The sequence below is a fragment of the Nannobrachium achirus genome (assembly GCF_963921795.1).
Source record: "Nannobrachium achirus genome assembly, chromosome: 12".
In the NCBI taxonomy this organism is placed as follows: domain Eukaryota; kingdom Metazoa; phylum Chordata; class Actinopteri; order Myctophiformes; family Myctophidae; genus Nannobrachium; species Nannobrachium achirus.
In genome coordinates, this window is record NC_137832.1 from 19,250,826 (window position 1) to 19,264,474 (window position 13,649).

The window sequence follows — 13,649 nt, forward strand, 5'->3', positions numbered from 1 at the left end:
TATACATTAGTAATGTCAGTGTTAAAAATTATTTCAATTTCGTTTTCCCCCTAAAAGACTAATGCTGATCTAGACAACTGTTCACATTGGAACGTTAAAGTGACTCTTTGTTAAAGTTACAAATTTGACCTCTAACCTGGCCCAAAACACAATCTTGTGCTTTTTGTGATTGTTAGAGGGCTACACTTTGGCCATGTCAGTGGAAAAGGTGCTAAAGCTGTATTTTGGCTGCAGCTTTAGCAGTGTTCTAGTTTCTACAGCAGTTTGCTTGGGTAAGTTAAAGGACAACTCTGTAAATAAGATTTAGGCTCAGTTTCCTACTTGTATTGATCCTAAATGACTGTCCATAGGGTCTATTAGGCACAAATGCACCTGTCGTCCAGTTTACCCAGCAGCCCTCATAGCTTGGAGTGGAGCCCCTAAGCCCCACTCTAAGCTATGTGCCTGCCAGCCAGACAGATTCAACTGGTATTGCACAACAGCACAACTGGACGAATTCATCGATGGTGAATATTCTGAATAATCTGGGTTCTCCAACATTACTTCTGAGACTCCTACATTCAATCAGTCATCGCACACCCCCGGGCACAGGACTAGTATGAATAATGATGAAGGTTATAAACCAAAATGTAATTTGGAGCTCTGATTTAGGGGTCAGTTTAACCCAGTTTAAACCTTTTTCAGTTAAATTCATACAAATAGACAGACAGACATTGAAATCTTTTTTTGTTTGGGAGGGGTACAAGAGGAAAAATAAAATACATTGGGGGGTGGGACTTCACCAAATTGCCCATTTCTCTTGAATTTGACTCAGTGGTATATGTGTATATCTCTTGTATTTTACAATCAAATAAATTATTAGTAAGATGCCCTAAGGGCGAGAAGCGACCTCGCCTTAAGGGCAAGAAGGCGAGGTTGCGCTGAGATCACGAGACTCCATATATGGGCATAAAAGGAACAAGGACGGCCATATATGGACATGAGGCGTGACTGACTGACTGACACGAGGGTTTTTTTTTTTTATACTATCTCCCTACGGTCACAATAAATGAAGCAAGGCTGGACTTTTTGACAAGATGTAATTTTTAATTGATTTATTTTATTGCTGTATTACTATGATACTTTGACACAAATCAAATTCCTGCATTTATTCAGCGTGAGCTCTTGGAACGGCAGTTGCTTTGAAGTCAAAAGAGGTTGATGAGGAAGAAGTGAATCACACACCACAAGTTTGAAATATAAGCAATACGGATTTATTAGTTTGCCTCAAAGGATGTTACAACATTTTCAATAGGCATCAAAATGCAGTTTGAAGTAGATGAGGTGAAGTGGGAGAAGGTTGAGGGGTCAGAGGATCAGTCGTGGAGTTCAAGGATCATCGCTGGAATAAGTCACACGCCTACTAGTTGGTGGGGTGGAAGGCACCCCTCTGGTGCCACTGCATGTCTTTGATGCGGCGAACTGACTGGATCTGAGGAATCTGGGCTCCAAACTCAGCGCAATCCTTGTACTCGCCCTTCTCAAAGAGGTACTGGTAGCCTCTGTAGCCGGGATACTGATATCCCACCCACCTGGTGTGACGGGAGCACAGTGACGGGACGGGAGGGGAAGGAAAATAAACAAGATCCATCAAGAATCTGCAGGTTTCGTCAATATGAACGTCTAGGGATCTGTTGTTTTGCACTTGTGACTGGTTGTGTATGTGCCAGGGGTTTTCAAAGTGGGTGACGGGGGCACCCTGGGGTGCCGTGATGCCAGTCCAGGGGTGGCGAATTCATCAATATCACTACGTCAATATCACTTCACTCTGCTTGGTAAAACAGACCTGATTTGCACTGTACTTGAGTTCTTTTTCCATCTACGACAACTCTCTTCACCACAAATAGCAGATCTACAAGCTCACAACGCGTCACGTTGTGGTGCGTTGTGGTGCGTTGTGAGCTTGTAGCTCGGCTATTTTTGGTGAACCTCCCCCCAAGAATAGGCATGCTGGGGTTCAGGTGGTTAAACGTCGAGTATAACGTTATTTTCGGTCAGTTCTGATGGAAACGGATATTTCTCCAATAGGATGTAAGATTCTAAAAAGGAACAGTGTAATTCAGGGGTGCCGTGGATGAAAAAGTTATTTACAGGGGTGCCCTGAGTCCAAAAGGTTTGAAAACCCCTGGTATATATGCATCCGGTCTGTTTTTTTTATTTGATTATTTCTACTGTGAGAAGATATACAGTATACGTCGATAATACATTATCTTTATTCTATTCCATGCTTTTCTGTCGCTGAGGTCAACTTACGTTCCACTCTGCACTCTAATGGAGGAGACCTTCTCCTGGTAGCCATGAGCGTGGAAGCTGGGGACGTCGTCGTCTATGATCTCGATCTTCTTCCCCGCAAAGCTGGGGTTTTCATAAAGGACAATCTTGTGCTCCTGGCTGTCCTGAGGGAGCAAAGCATCAAACCGTGTGTCGTGGATCAAACAACAAAGTGGAGAACACCAGAACAGGCAGAAACTCTGCCACCAAAATGTGGAATGCCCTGACACCATCCATTTAAGGATGTGTAACAACAGTGGTGTTTTGTATTTGTTGATGAACATGTATTGTTGTGTGAAATGTTTTAGGCTATGTTGATGAATTGAATACAGGAACACAATGAGAAACCCTGGACTTTTTTGTGTTATCCTCTTAGCCTTAATGTCTTACTGTACCACTTGCTGTTTAAATGTATGACTAGTAAAGTAGCCTATTCAATGTATTGTCGTTCTCGGGTGGAAACCGTATATGTCCAAAACCATTTGTTTTGTATTTATCATTTTAAAAATGATTTAAACTAATGAAAACTGCCGATCTGCAAGCACACAACGCCTCGCACCGCGAGGCGTTGTGTGCTTGTAGATCTGCTGTTTTCACTACTTTTGTGCGACGGCCTTGAATGATGAAGCAGGGCTTTATTTTGCAAAAAAACGTACAAATGTGAAACTTGGAGATACAAGGTTTTCTGTCCGATGATATCAATGATAGAGCGTCCCATGCACACACAATTGAATGCAAGTGTTTGTTGAATAGCTGTATAACAGTTAGGCCAGTTGTTTACCACTTTAATGGGGCGGAATGCAAAGATGATGTCGCTGCGCCTGCTGTTGGTCCAGGAATCCCAGCGAGGATACTCCCCCTTCTCAAACACATACTGCTCCCCCTTACAGCTAGCCTGCTCATATCCCACCCATCTAAGAGGAGGCAGGGGAGAGAAGGTGGGTTAGGCAGGAGAAGATGCATGGGTTTTCATCCTCTCTCACTGTACCTACCTGTTCACTGACTTTTGCATGATGCCCCCCTTTGATTGTGCACAGTGTTGATTTCGTCGACTAAAACTAAAATGTTTGTCGACTACTTTTTTTTTCACTGACGAAAACTAAATAAAAACTAAAAATCTAAGCTGTGATGACTAAAACTAAGACTAAATATATTGACAATTTCGTCAACTAAATAAAAACTAAACTAGAACCAGAGCCGTATGGAATATATATAATATTATGACAAAAACTAAATAACATTTTATTCAAAAGACTATGACTAAAACTAAATCAAAATTTGCTGTAAAAAACAACACTGATTGTGCAATCAATCACTCAGTCTCTCACTCGCATTCAATCTTGCTCTCTGACTGTCTCCATCATTCGTCTCTCTCAGTTAAATTGTATTTAATTCATTAATCAATAAGCTTTCTCCTTTCCCAAGTTCATTATTTTGTCTGAGGCACACACACACACACACACACACACACACACACACACACACTCTCACACACACACACACTCACGGTCCACACAGCACCAGTATGGAGCCCACTTTCTCCACGCCTGCTTCCGGGAGGTTGTTGCAGGGACCAGTCAGCTCATGGCAGCGTCCCTGGAAGTTTTCCTGTTCATAGATAATCAGCTGGAAAGGTAAAATGAGAACGAATTAGTAAGAATCGGTTATCACAGTAGCCTTAATTGTATAATCAAAATTAAACTTGTCGAGGTTTCAGTGCTGACATTGTTTTCTACAGTACTCAAAAATCACTGACCCAGTATATTACCACTCAACCTGAGAATAAATAAATATGCTGATATGTGGAGGACACAATCCAGGTTTGACTTTTACATCAATATATAAAAATGTTTGTGTCCCTGAGTTGAGCAAGACACTTAACTGCTTGCTGGGCCCTGTATTAATGGCGCCCACTGCTTCTAGTAGGACGGGTAAATGCAGTGGACACATTTCAAGTGAAAATGTACTGTGACAAAAGTACCCCAAAGCAGTGGTGACTACTAGGCTATATTATTATTAAACCCTCTCGCCAACGTGTGGTGAAAATAGTAAGACTCTTTAAACAGCAAATACATGAATCCATTAAAACAGGTCCGGAGTCCCGACTCCCGACCAGGGGTGTCGCACCAAATTCTGGGCCCTGGGTACAAGGATTCACTGCGGGCCCCCCATGTGCTTTAACTATTGAAAAATAGCATATATTCAAGCTCACTTGCGAGCTTGTAGTTCTGCTATTTTTGAAAAATCGTGAAAATGTGTGCAAGTCTTTGAATATTTCAAACCTAAGGTTTTTTGAAAGATATTATGTTTCTATGTCAGTGGTGCTCAATCTTTTTCATGTCAAGGACCCCAAAATGATACGTATTTGGCCACGGACCCCCATCTCAAAATATTTAGTTCTAGTAGGGACCCCCCCAGAAGCAAAATTTGAGTTGCACACATTTTCACGACTTTTCAAAAATAGCAGATCTACAAGCTTGTATATCTGCTATTTTTTCAATAGCTAAAGTATCAAATAATTAAGGCCCCTCCACCTTGGGCCCTAGTAACTCAGTCCCACTTCTTCCCCCCCAAGTTGTGACGCCCCTGCTCCCGACCCATTGATTGAGAAGTAAGCCATTTACCATGAGAGGGAGTGGGTTGTTGGCTGATTTACCACTGTTTCAGGGTTGTGGCACGAGGCGAAGCCGAGTGTCAAACGACCTCGAATGACCTCGAATGGTAAATTGCTTTTCTACCACTTTTACCATATAAATGAAAGAAAACACAGTTGTAACTTGCAAGGATCTTTAGTTACAATCATTAATTGTTTCAGCAACACAACAGTGGGCGGGGTCCATGAGCCAACTCAAGGTTGTTGACTGATTTACCACTGTTTTAAGCCAATCAGAAGCCAGTATTTGAACATGTGACCGCAAAAAGTGGTAGAAATACTGTTCTAACCTAAGCCCCCCCACCCTGTCCCTCTCACCTTGAAAGCACTGGTTCCTGGCTGCTGCTGCTTGGAGGCAGGATTCTGGTGGTCTGTGGCCATAGTGAATGGATGGGTAATGATGAAGCTGAAAGGAAACAGACACGGAGAATGACAAACACCAAAGGGATGTCCTTTAAAATTAAACATGTTTTTATAGATGGAGCACAGTGATCGCACAGTGACCGCAAAACAACAATAAAATAGAATTTAGAAGTGTGTTTGTTATGCATTTGAAAAAACAATCCAATATATTAAATATCACATACGTATGCATGTTCATAACAAAAGCCCCTTCCCCCTTTTCCCTCCAAAACAAGCTATGGCTTCTTTTTTATAATCAATAATGGTTTATATTGGTTTTTAGAAGTTTAAACCTAACATAATCTATTAATTTATTATTATAATAAAATAAAAACAGTGGTAAAAAAGTAAACAATAAGCCCTTACAAATAGTGTGTGTGTGTGTGTGTGTGTGTGTGTGTGTGTGTGTGTGTGTGTGTGTGTGTGTGTGTGTGTGCGTGCGTGCGTGCGTGCGTGCGTGTATTATAAAACAAACATATTTTTCTTTTTCTCTTATCAAATGGATGCCTTACCAGTACCTGTCTGTGCCAGTGTGTTTGTGAAGGCATTCTGAGCTCAATATATACAGGCAGCTCAGGGGTGGAAACTCTGCCAACAGAGCCCTGTGTCCAAGCTTCCCTCCAGATCAGCCTGCAATAGGCCAAACAGACAGGACCAAAGGGTCACCACACATCAGCCTGCCCGCCAACCCCCCCATCTCACGCCCCCCACAAAGTTATTTCATTAGTTGTCAATTTTGTCCAGCCGGTCATTGTTCGATATCCACATGATTCAGCACAACCAGTGCCAAGAGACCCACATCTACAATGAGAACGGCCCGTGTGCCATCAGAGAGAGAGAGAGAGAGAGAGAGAGAGAGAGAGGGAGAGAGCAAGTGAAAGGGAGAGAGAGTGAGAGAGAGGATCCATAGAAAGGATGTCACCGTGCCAGAAAGAGAGGGACGGATGGGAATTACTACATTTGAGCTAATGTAGAACGTTTCTCTAAAATCATTAGTTATCAATTCAAATTGGGATATGCCATCGTTGTTCTCTCTTACAGGCAGTTATTGTAAATACATAGAATACGTTTGCAGTTTGCCTGGAAACAGGGAAAGTGTATCAGTCAAAATTGCTGATGGAACATGCATGCTTTCTCATGTAAAATGTATTTAACCTTTATTTCTTACCAGGTAGACACCTGAGATCTTATCCCCTGAATGATGATGCGTTCTTCCAGAGGCCAATTAACTTACTTTTCTGAGCATAATTATTCAAAAAACCACTGAATGTTGAAAGTTTCGTTTTTTTTCAGGTCCGGAAACATGAGAAAAGCCTAAAAATAAATTAAATGTCACAAGAAAGCTCTTACTAAAACAAACCTTTTCCCATTTCAAAGTTCTGTATCTTCGTCCAGATGGAATGAGTTGGAAGTGACCATGTAAAGGGGATGATCAGTGTCATTTGCTATTGTGAGTGCTAAACGTGTGATGGCTTTATTGTTCAGAAAGTGTGGGAGTCGGAAGATAATCTTAGAGATAGTGAAAAAACATGGGGAACAATACAACATAACAGGTTTAATGAAAAGTATTATTCAACCTCGACCGAAGGTCACATTATACCCTGAAAAACCTTGTCGCTTGTCTGACCTTCTGTCCGTCCGGCTGTACAGGAAGTGATGTCAGATGTCAAACTCCCCCCAGAATGACAACAACTAGAATCGTCAGAGAAACGCTGTGGTTGGCCAGATGGCCAAGAATTGGCGTGACCTCTCCCTTTTTGGGGCGAGGTCGCATGTCACCCTGAGGTCGCAAGTTACCCTGAGGTGTCTTACTAGTAATAACAGAAGGTGAGGGGCAACAGACAATGATCTTAACTTACGGATAACATAAGCTGCTGATAACGTGTAGGCCTATAGATGTAATGTGTTGATCAAACCCAAGTCTATTGATCAAATTGAGTCCAAGATATGTGAAACTGTTAACCTGTTCTACTATATTACCATGAATGAGGAGTGGGTTGACCAGTTCTTTAGTTTTGTCCACATTCAACTCTATATGGTGTTCTGGTAGTCGATCCGAACAGAGTTATTGTCATAAAACAGTCAGCGAATGGCAGTGTCATCAGATTGTTTAAAGTATGTGACTGGACTAATACAGTGAAGGACTAATACAGTCATGAATGTAGAGGAAGGGACTGAGTACTGAGGACACAACCCGAGGAGCACCTGTGTCGATAATAACAGTGAATTCACGTCACATGACCAGGATAGTTTACCAGGCTACCCACTTTTGGCAGCAGTTAAGTGCGTTTGGCCCCTCAACAAGCGTTTTAGGCCCCTATAGCAGCTCCCACTCATTTCTGAAGGCAATTACAGGCTAACAGTATAGAATATCGATCGGATGAGCAGTTTAAGAGATTTGTCTGTTTGAAGCTTGCTGGCCCTGGAGAACGACTCATCCGACTTATGTAGGCAGGAGGCCAGACATGGGCACTAACCATGTATACATTTCTGCAGGTTTCAGGCAACATGATGGGCTAGTTAAATAGTTTTATTTTTTATTTTTTATAAATTGACATTAGAAGATTTCTGAACATTGCCCCAAGGGTAAATGGCAGTGAATAGACCAGGGGTGGGCAATTCTTTTTTCCATGGGGCCACATGAACAACAGAAAATATTGTGGAGGGCCGGGCCAAAAGGCATTGCTCCCCGCAAGATGTGCTCCCCGCAAACTAAACACACAGCTTTACCTCCAACTTCAGTAAATAAATACTTAGCAGTCAATTTTTTATTGAAAACCCGGCATTCGGCATCAACTTTTCTTTTTTTAGCCTCTTTAGCCATTTTTGATGCGTAAGGTAAGGAAGGTCGTCTTGACTTGTGACCAGTATGACCACCTGCTTGTTATTGAGACAACAATCCAATGATCACGCACACATGCTGATGTACGCATTGCGTCCATATGTACGTGAATAAGAAACTTAAAAATAAAAGCAATGCAGCTTTAGTCCATGCATGAAGTAAAATTTGAAAATGTGTTTATTTTGTAATTTGCCATTAACCCTACATGGGCCGGTCAGAGTGAACCAAAGAGCCGCATACGGCCCCCGGGCCACACAATGCCCAGGTCTGGTATAGACCTATTAAAGGCCACCAGCTCAGTGGCATTGTGGTTAGAGTTTCTGTCTACCCTTAGACATAAGTCCATGCCCTTTTTATCATCTTAAAAGAAATACTCACATGATCTAATTGCCAGAGATAACAAACTCGCATTATGTGAGTTATGGGCAGTCGGGTGATGCCGTGGTTCAGTGCCTGCCCACCACTGCACAGGTTGTGGGTTCAAACCCACCATGGTGCATCCAGCTTTGTGGAGCGTTTACAGGGGAGGGAACGAGGCAGAGAGGGTGATAACTGTTAATGTGAAGGTAATCCTACGGGCTGGGCGGTACCTGTCAGCAGGAAGTGTTGGCCGGGAAGAGAAGGCTCTACGTCTATGTCCTCCCGGTAGGGGCTCCTCACTGGTAGGTAGTCTGTCAGTAGGATACAACAGCAGTGACAGCACAGGAATATGTGTGGGGAGGAATCAATGATTAAATTGTGATGAAAAGAAAATGGGGGAAAAAAAGAAATCAGTGAAATCTTCAGTGATGCATTTTACATTAGCCTATATCGTTTTTTCCCCAAGGCAGTATAGGTTGTAAAGTAAATGTATGCTCATTGCTAGATAATAGCAAACACCTTTGGCCTACACAATAATAGCCTATCTTAAAATCTGTGTTACCACTTACCAGTGACTCAAAAAGGGCCATATACTGCTCTGTTGAAAGCTCAGATAGAGGAAGTAGAAGAAGAAGAAGGGGTCGTCACCTGATACTATAGATTGTGGTATATGTGGTCCAAAGTTCATTCTGGTTACAAGGTGTGCTGAGCCTGCTCATTATATGTATTTCTGATTTTGTCCTGCAGGCCTAGGGGCTATGGCTTTTGTAGAGGAAAACCTGGATTCCAGAGGAAAGGTAAGTTCTTGCATATGCTGTCTAGTTTCATGTCAACTAACAATCATGCTCTCCAGAAGGAACCAATTTGTATGTACGTATGCACACACACACACACACACACACACACACACACACACACACACACACACACACACACACACACACACACACACACACACACACACACACACACACACACACACACACACACGTTTAGTTCAAATAGGGACCTTTTAGTCACGAGAAATAACAGTCAAAAGCACAGTGAATGCTATGGGAAAGAAAGCAGTGAAAAAATAAAATAGTGAGCTCTCAGTGAATGGATACATGTGACATCATCAGTTCCATTGATGCTCAGCAGATGTGAATGAATGTCTTCATCAAATCCCCTTAAGTTGGAGGGTTTTTTCCAAAGACTTTGACTCAGCAATTAACTGCCAATAAACAAACAGTCAAAAACATTGTCTTGAGAGACTTTCCAATTATATGCACTATTTCTCCAGTTCATCGGTATATTTGTTTTATTTTCTCCTTTGTTTTTTGCTATTCTTTATTTAAGTAAGAAAACTGTGTACGTCTTACAATAAATAATCTCCTCATGATTACAGAATTTTCTAATGCAACAAACCAGTAGTATGAACATCTTGGCTTAAAACCATCTTTTCTTATTGTTTTTTACACAGCAAGAAAAACAATTAACATTACAGAGACCATGCAGGGACATACCAGGAGACAATCCAGACAATAAGATCTTATTACTGAAAATGAATCCTCTCTATTGTACAGTATATGAGGGTCAGCAGTATGCCTATGTTTTGTGTAGAAGCCAATATCAATATACCAAACAGATATTTGTGCTCTGCATGAAAGTCAGTTTTCCCTCAAAAACGCGTTCCCATTTAGACTGGGAACGCATTTATTACGCATTGTTTTGTGCTTTAACTATTGAAAAGTAGCAGATCTACAAGCTTGCAGGGTGGCACTCGGTGCCACGCTGCGAGCTTGTAGATCTGCTATTTTTTTAAATTGTGAAAATCTGTGCAAGCCTTAGAATATTTCAAATCTAAGGTTTTTTGTTTCCATGTCAGTGGTGCTCAAACCTTTTCATGTGAAAGACCCCCAAAATGATATGTATTTGGCCACGGTCCCCCATCTCAAAATATTTAGTTCCAGGGACTCCCCAGACGCAAAATTTGAGTTACAAATGTTCGCTTAAAAATTACATACCGTATATTTATGTGTGCAAAGATTTGCACACATTTTCACAACTTTTCAAAAATAGCAGATCTACAAGCTCGCAGCGCGGCACTCGATGCCGCGCTGTGAGCTTGTAGCTTGTAGATACCTAAAATAAATCTTGTTTTGTTCTTCTTTTGTACCTATCCTCGTTGGTAGAACCAAAAGTCACTGGACATTCAACTCGTTCACAGGTATTCATCAGATATACCTGTCCACGTATGAACAGTGATCAAGGAAAGACTGCCTTCATGTATTATGCTCCACACAAGTGGGATAAACTTCAGGACTCTCTGAAACTGGTTCGATTGGTCTCAATAGGGACATTTAAAGTGCTTCTTGAGGACACACTGCATAGTGACTGTACATGCATCTGTAACATTATATTGTGATTCGATTGCCTATTGGGTTATTTTTCTTTGCTTGTATTGCTTTTATGCTGTGATCAGGGTGTCCCTCAATAAATAAAGGAAAAAGAAAGAAAGAAAGTCTAGGGCAAATTTTTCTTTCAATGTCTGGAGATCTCTTAGTTGTCCATTAGGGAGGGGTAGTTTTTTATTGAGGGGTGTTATTGGAGAAAATGTATAGCCCTTTTATAAAATGCCATGACCCTCCCTCTCAATTGGGGGAAAAAATCAATGACCCTCCCCAAGCATTACAATAAAAAAGATTGACCCTCCCCTACAACATGACATTTATCACAGTAAAACTATGCCTAAAACCTAAACATATAGTTATTCCAAACCAGTGGTGAGAACAGAACAGAGAAGCAAGTTCTGGGTGGGCACTGCGAAATGTATTTTCTTTCTTTTTTTACTGTAAATTATTAGGATTTTTTTAGGGTTAAAAACGGGTGCGGGCGGCAGCAGCAATGAACAATAATGAATATGCTAATATAATGCATTAAGATCCCAGCTGCATTTCACCCCAAAAACACATTTCCAAATTAAACTAACACACCCTCCAAACTAAAGTAACACACAGTGAGTAGCCTACTGCTGCTAGTGTAAAAGTCAACGTGGACATCACAAAAAAGGTAAGAAGTTCTCAGAGGTTGAGAACAGGTTATTTGACATCTTAGGTTACAGATAAAACAGTTGACACATGTGCACAACACATGTAACAGCTGCCATTAATTTAATTAATTAAATTTGCCATTCATTTTGTGCTGTTGATTGCCTGTGGTCAAATCTGAGTCAAATGCGTATTTTCAACGAGTGATCGTTAACCTAATGTTAATTTTTGTTATCACCATTTCACTTTTTACTTTAGGGAGGGGGATACAGCCATTGTTGCTGCCTTACACAGCTCTCCATTGTTTTAGGAAAATACATTGTAGTATAAACACAGCCACTTCAGTTCATTCACTAATTGCAGTGACTGTTGGGCATTTGTAGGGATGGCACCCAGGGTTTGTCATTAAATTAAGCAGAAGGCTGTTGACAATGGTTGCATAAGTGCCTGTACCTCTGGAGACATTGTTTGCTTTTGAAAAATTGCACGACCCTCCCTTGAATTCAAAGTGAAATCAGCAGACCCTCCCTAGGACTGAAATTAAAATAGAATGACCCTCCCCTATTTTCCTCCAGGGGGTGCTGTTCATAAAAAACGATTGCTCCCTTTGAGTAAAAAGTTGTTGTCTCCACCAGCCGAAGGCTGAGGGAGAGTATGTTTTCCCCTCCGTCCGTCCGTCCGTCCGTGCGTGCGTCCGTCCGTCCGTGCGTCCTCGCAGTTTGTGAGCGCCTAATCTCAGTCGCCGTTGGCCCGGACGCTGCCAAAGTGAGCACACACACTCCCTGGATGCCAATCTAGAACCTCTGCCCTAAATTTTTCAAATGGGCCTTTTCTAGCGCCACCTAGTGGCCGATGTTCGCAAAACACATTTCGGTGCACTACTCTTACAGATTTTGTCCAAAAATCCTACAAATCGGTAGGCAGTATCTCGACAGTCATGTGATCGACACGGATCTGTCCGATTTTGCATATTCCATCCTGATTGGCTAAGATTGGCTTCCAAAGTTTGTAGGATTGAGCCGTTTGGAACAAAATGCCTCAAATCCCAAATGCAAAGTGCAATCATCATGAAATCGCGCACACACGTTCCCACTAGGCCGAGGAAGAAATGCCACTTAATTTTTTTTAAATCAGCCTCATGGTGGCGCTATAACAGGCCGATTTGTGGTTTTACCTATAACTCCACCGATCAGTTTCAAACTTTGTAAGCGCACTCCCTAGAGGCTAAGGATAAACCTTTGCCCTGCATTTTTCACATCAGCATTTTATAGCGCCACCTTTGGGCCGACTTATGTAAAACACATTTTTGGATATTACTCCTTGAGATTTTATCCAAAAATCACGCAAATCGGTACGCAGTATCTCTATAGTCATGTGATCAAGTCCGATCCGTCTGCTATTTCATATTCCATCCTGATTGGCTAATATTGGCTTCCAAAGTTTGCAGGATTGCCATGAAAGATCTATGGTGAAGAACACATGCCACCCTTTTTACATTGGCCTATTATACAGTAGCACCACCAGGACGCCTGGCCTGGTGGAGACCTGTGCTCGGAAGAGCACTGCTTCTAGTTATTCATTTGGTTATCCTATTTTTAAACCATCAGTGCCGTTTCTACCATCTAATAATTCTTAATTTACCCCCTAATCCACATTCTTCTGTAACAGAGTTCCAGACCTTGAGTTTTCACCTTATTTATAAAGAAGGACAAATCATTATTGCCTAGTATTGCCTGAAGTAGGGGATCCTGAACCAATGACAATTCAATAACTGGATTCTATGTTATGTATTTATTTCTTTATTAGACAATTAGTCGATTCTTCACCATTCCTGCAGAATCAGCATACCATTTGGTCAACATCATACACATACAAGAAGGAAGGACGTGCATGGGTAGCTCCTGGTCAAACAACTTTTATTCGCCACTGAAACATACATATAGTAGCACTTCTTACTGGGCACACGCAGCTTTGGCTGAGGAAGGCTGGGATAAGTTAGAGGAGGGGTGAGGCAGGCACTGTCGTGGTAATATGGGATAGGTGGTAGGAGGAG

General features: G+C 41.7%; 2 protein-coding genes across 2 annotated transcripts in view; one reads left to right on the top strand and one right to left on the bottom strand.

Annotated features, from left to right (window-relative positions):
* The window catches only part of LOC308296273 (RNA-binding protein Musashi homolog 1-like), a gene marked incomplete at both ends in the record, with an annotated part of 340,664 nt that overhangs the window by 77,754 nt on the left and 249,261 nt on the right, over positions 1-13,649 (top strand). The window lies entirely within an intron of this gene.
* On the bottom strand, positions 1,403-5,344 carry crybb2 (crystallin, beta B2; the record flags this gene model as incomplete). Its single annotated transcript, XM_080738401.1, has 5 exons — positions 1,403-1,571; positions 2,293-2,435; positions 3,092-3,224; positions 3,818-3,936; positions 5,282-5,344. 5 exons carry the CDS (start codon positions 5,342-5,344, stop codon positions 1,403-1,405), a joined length of 627 nt encoding a protein of 208 aa, XP_080594527.1.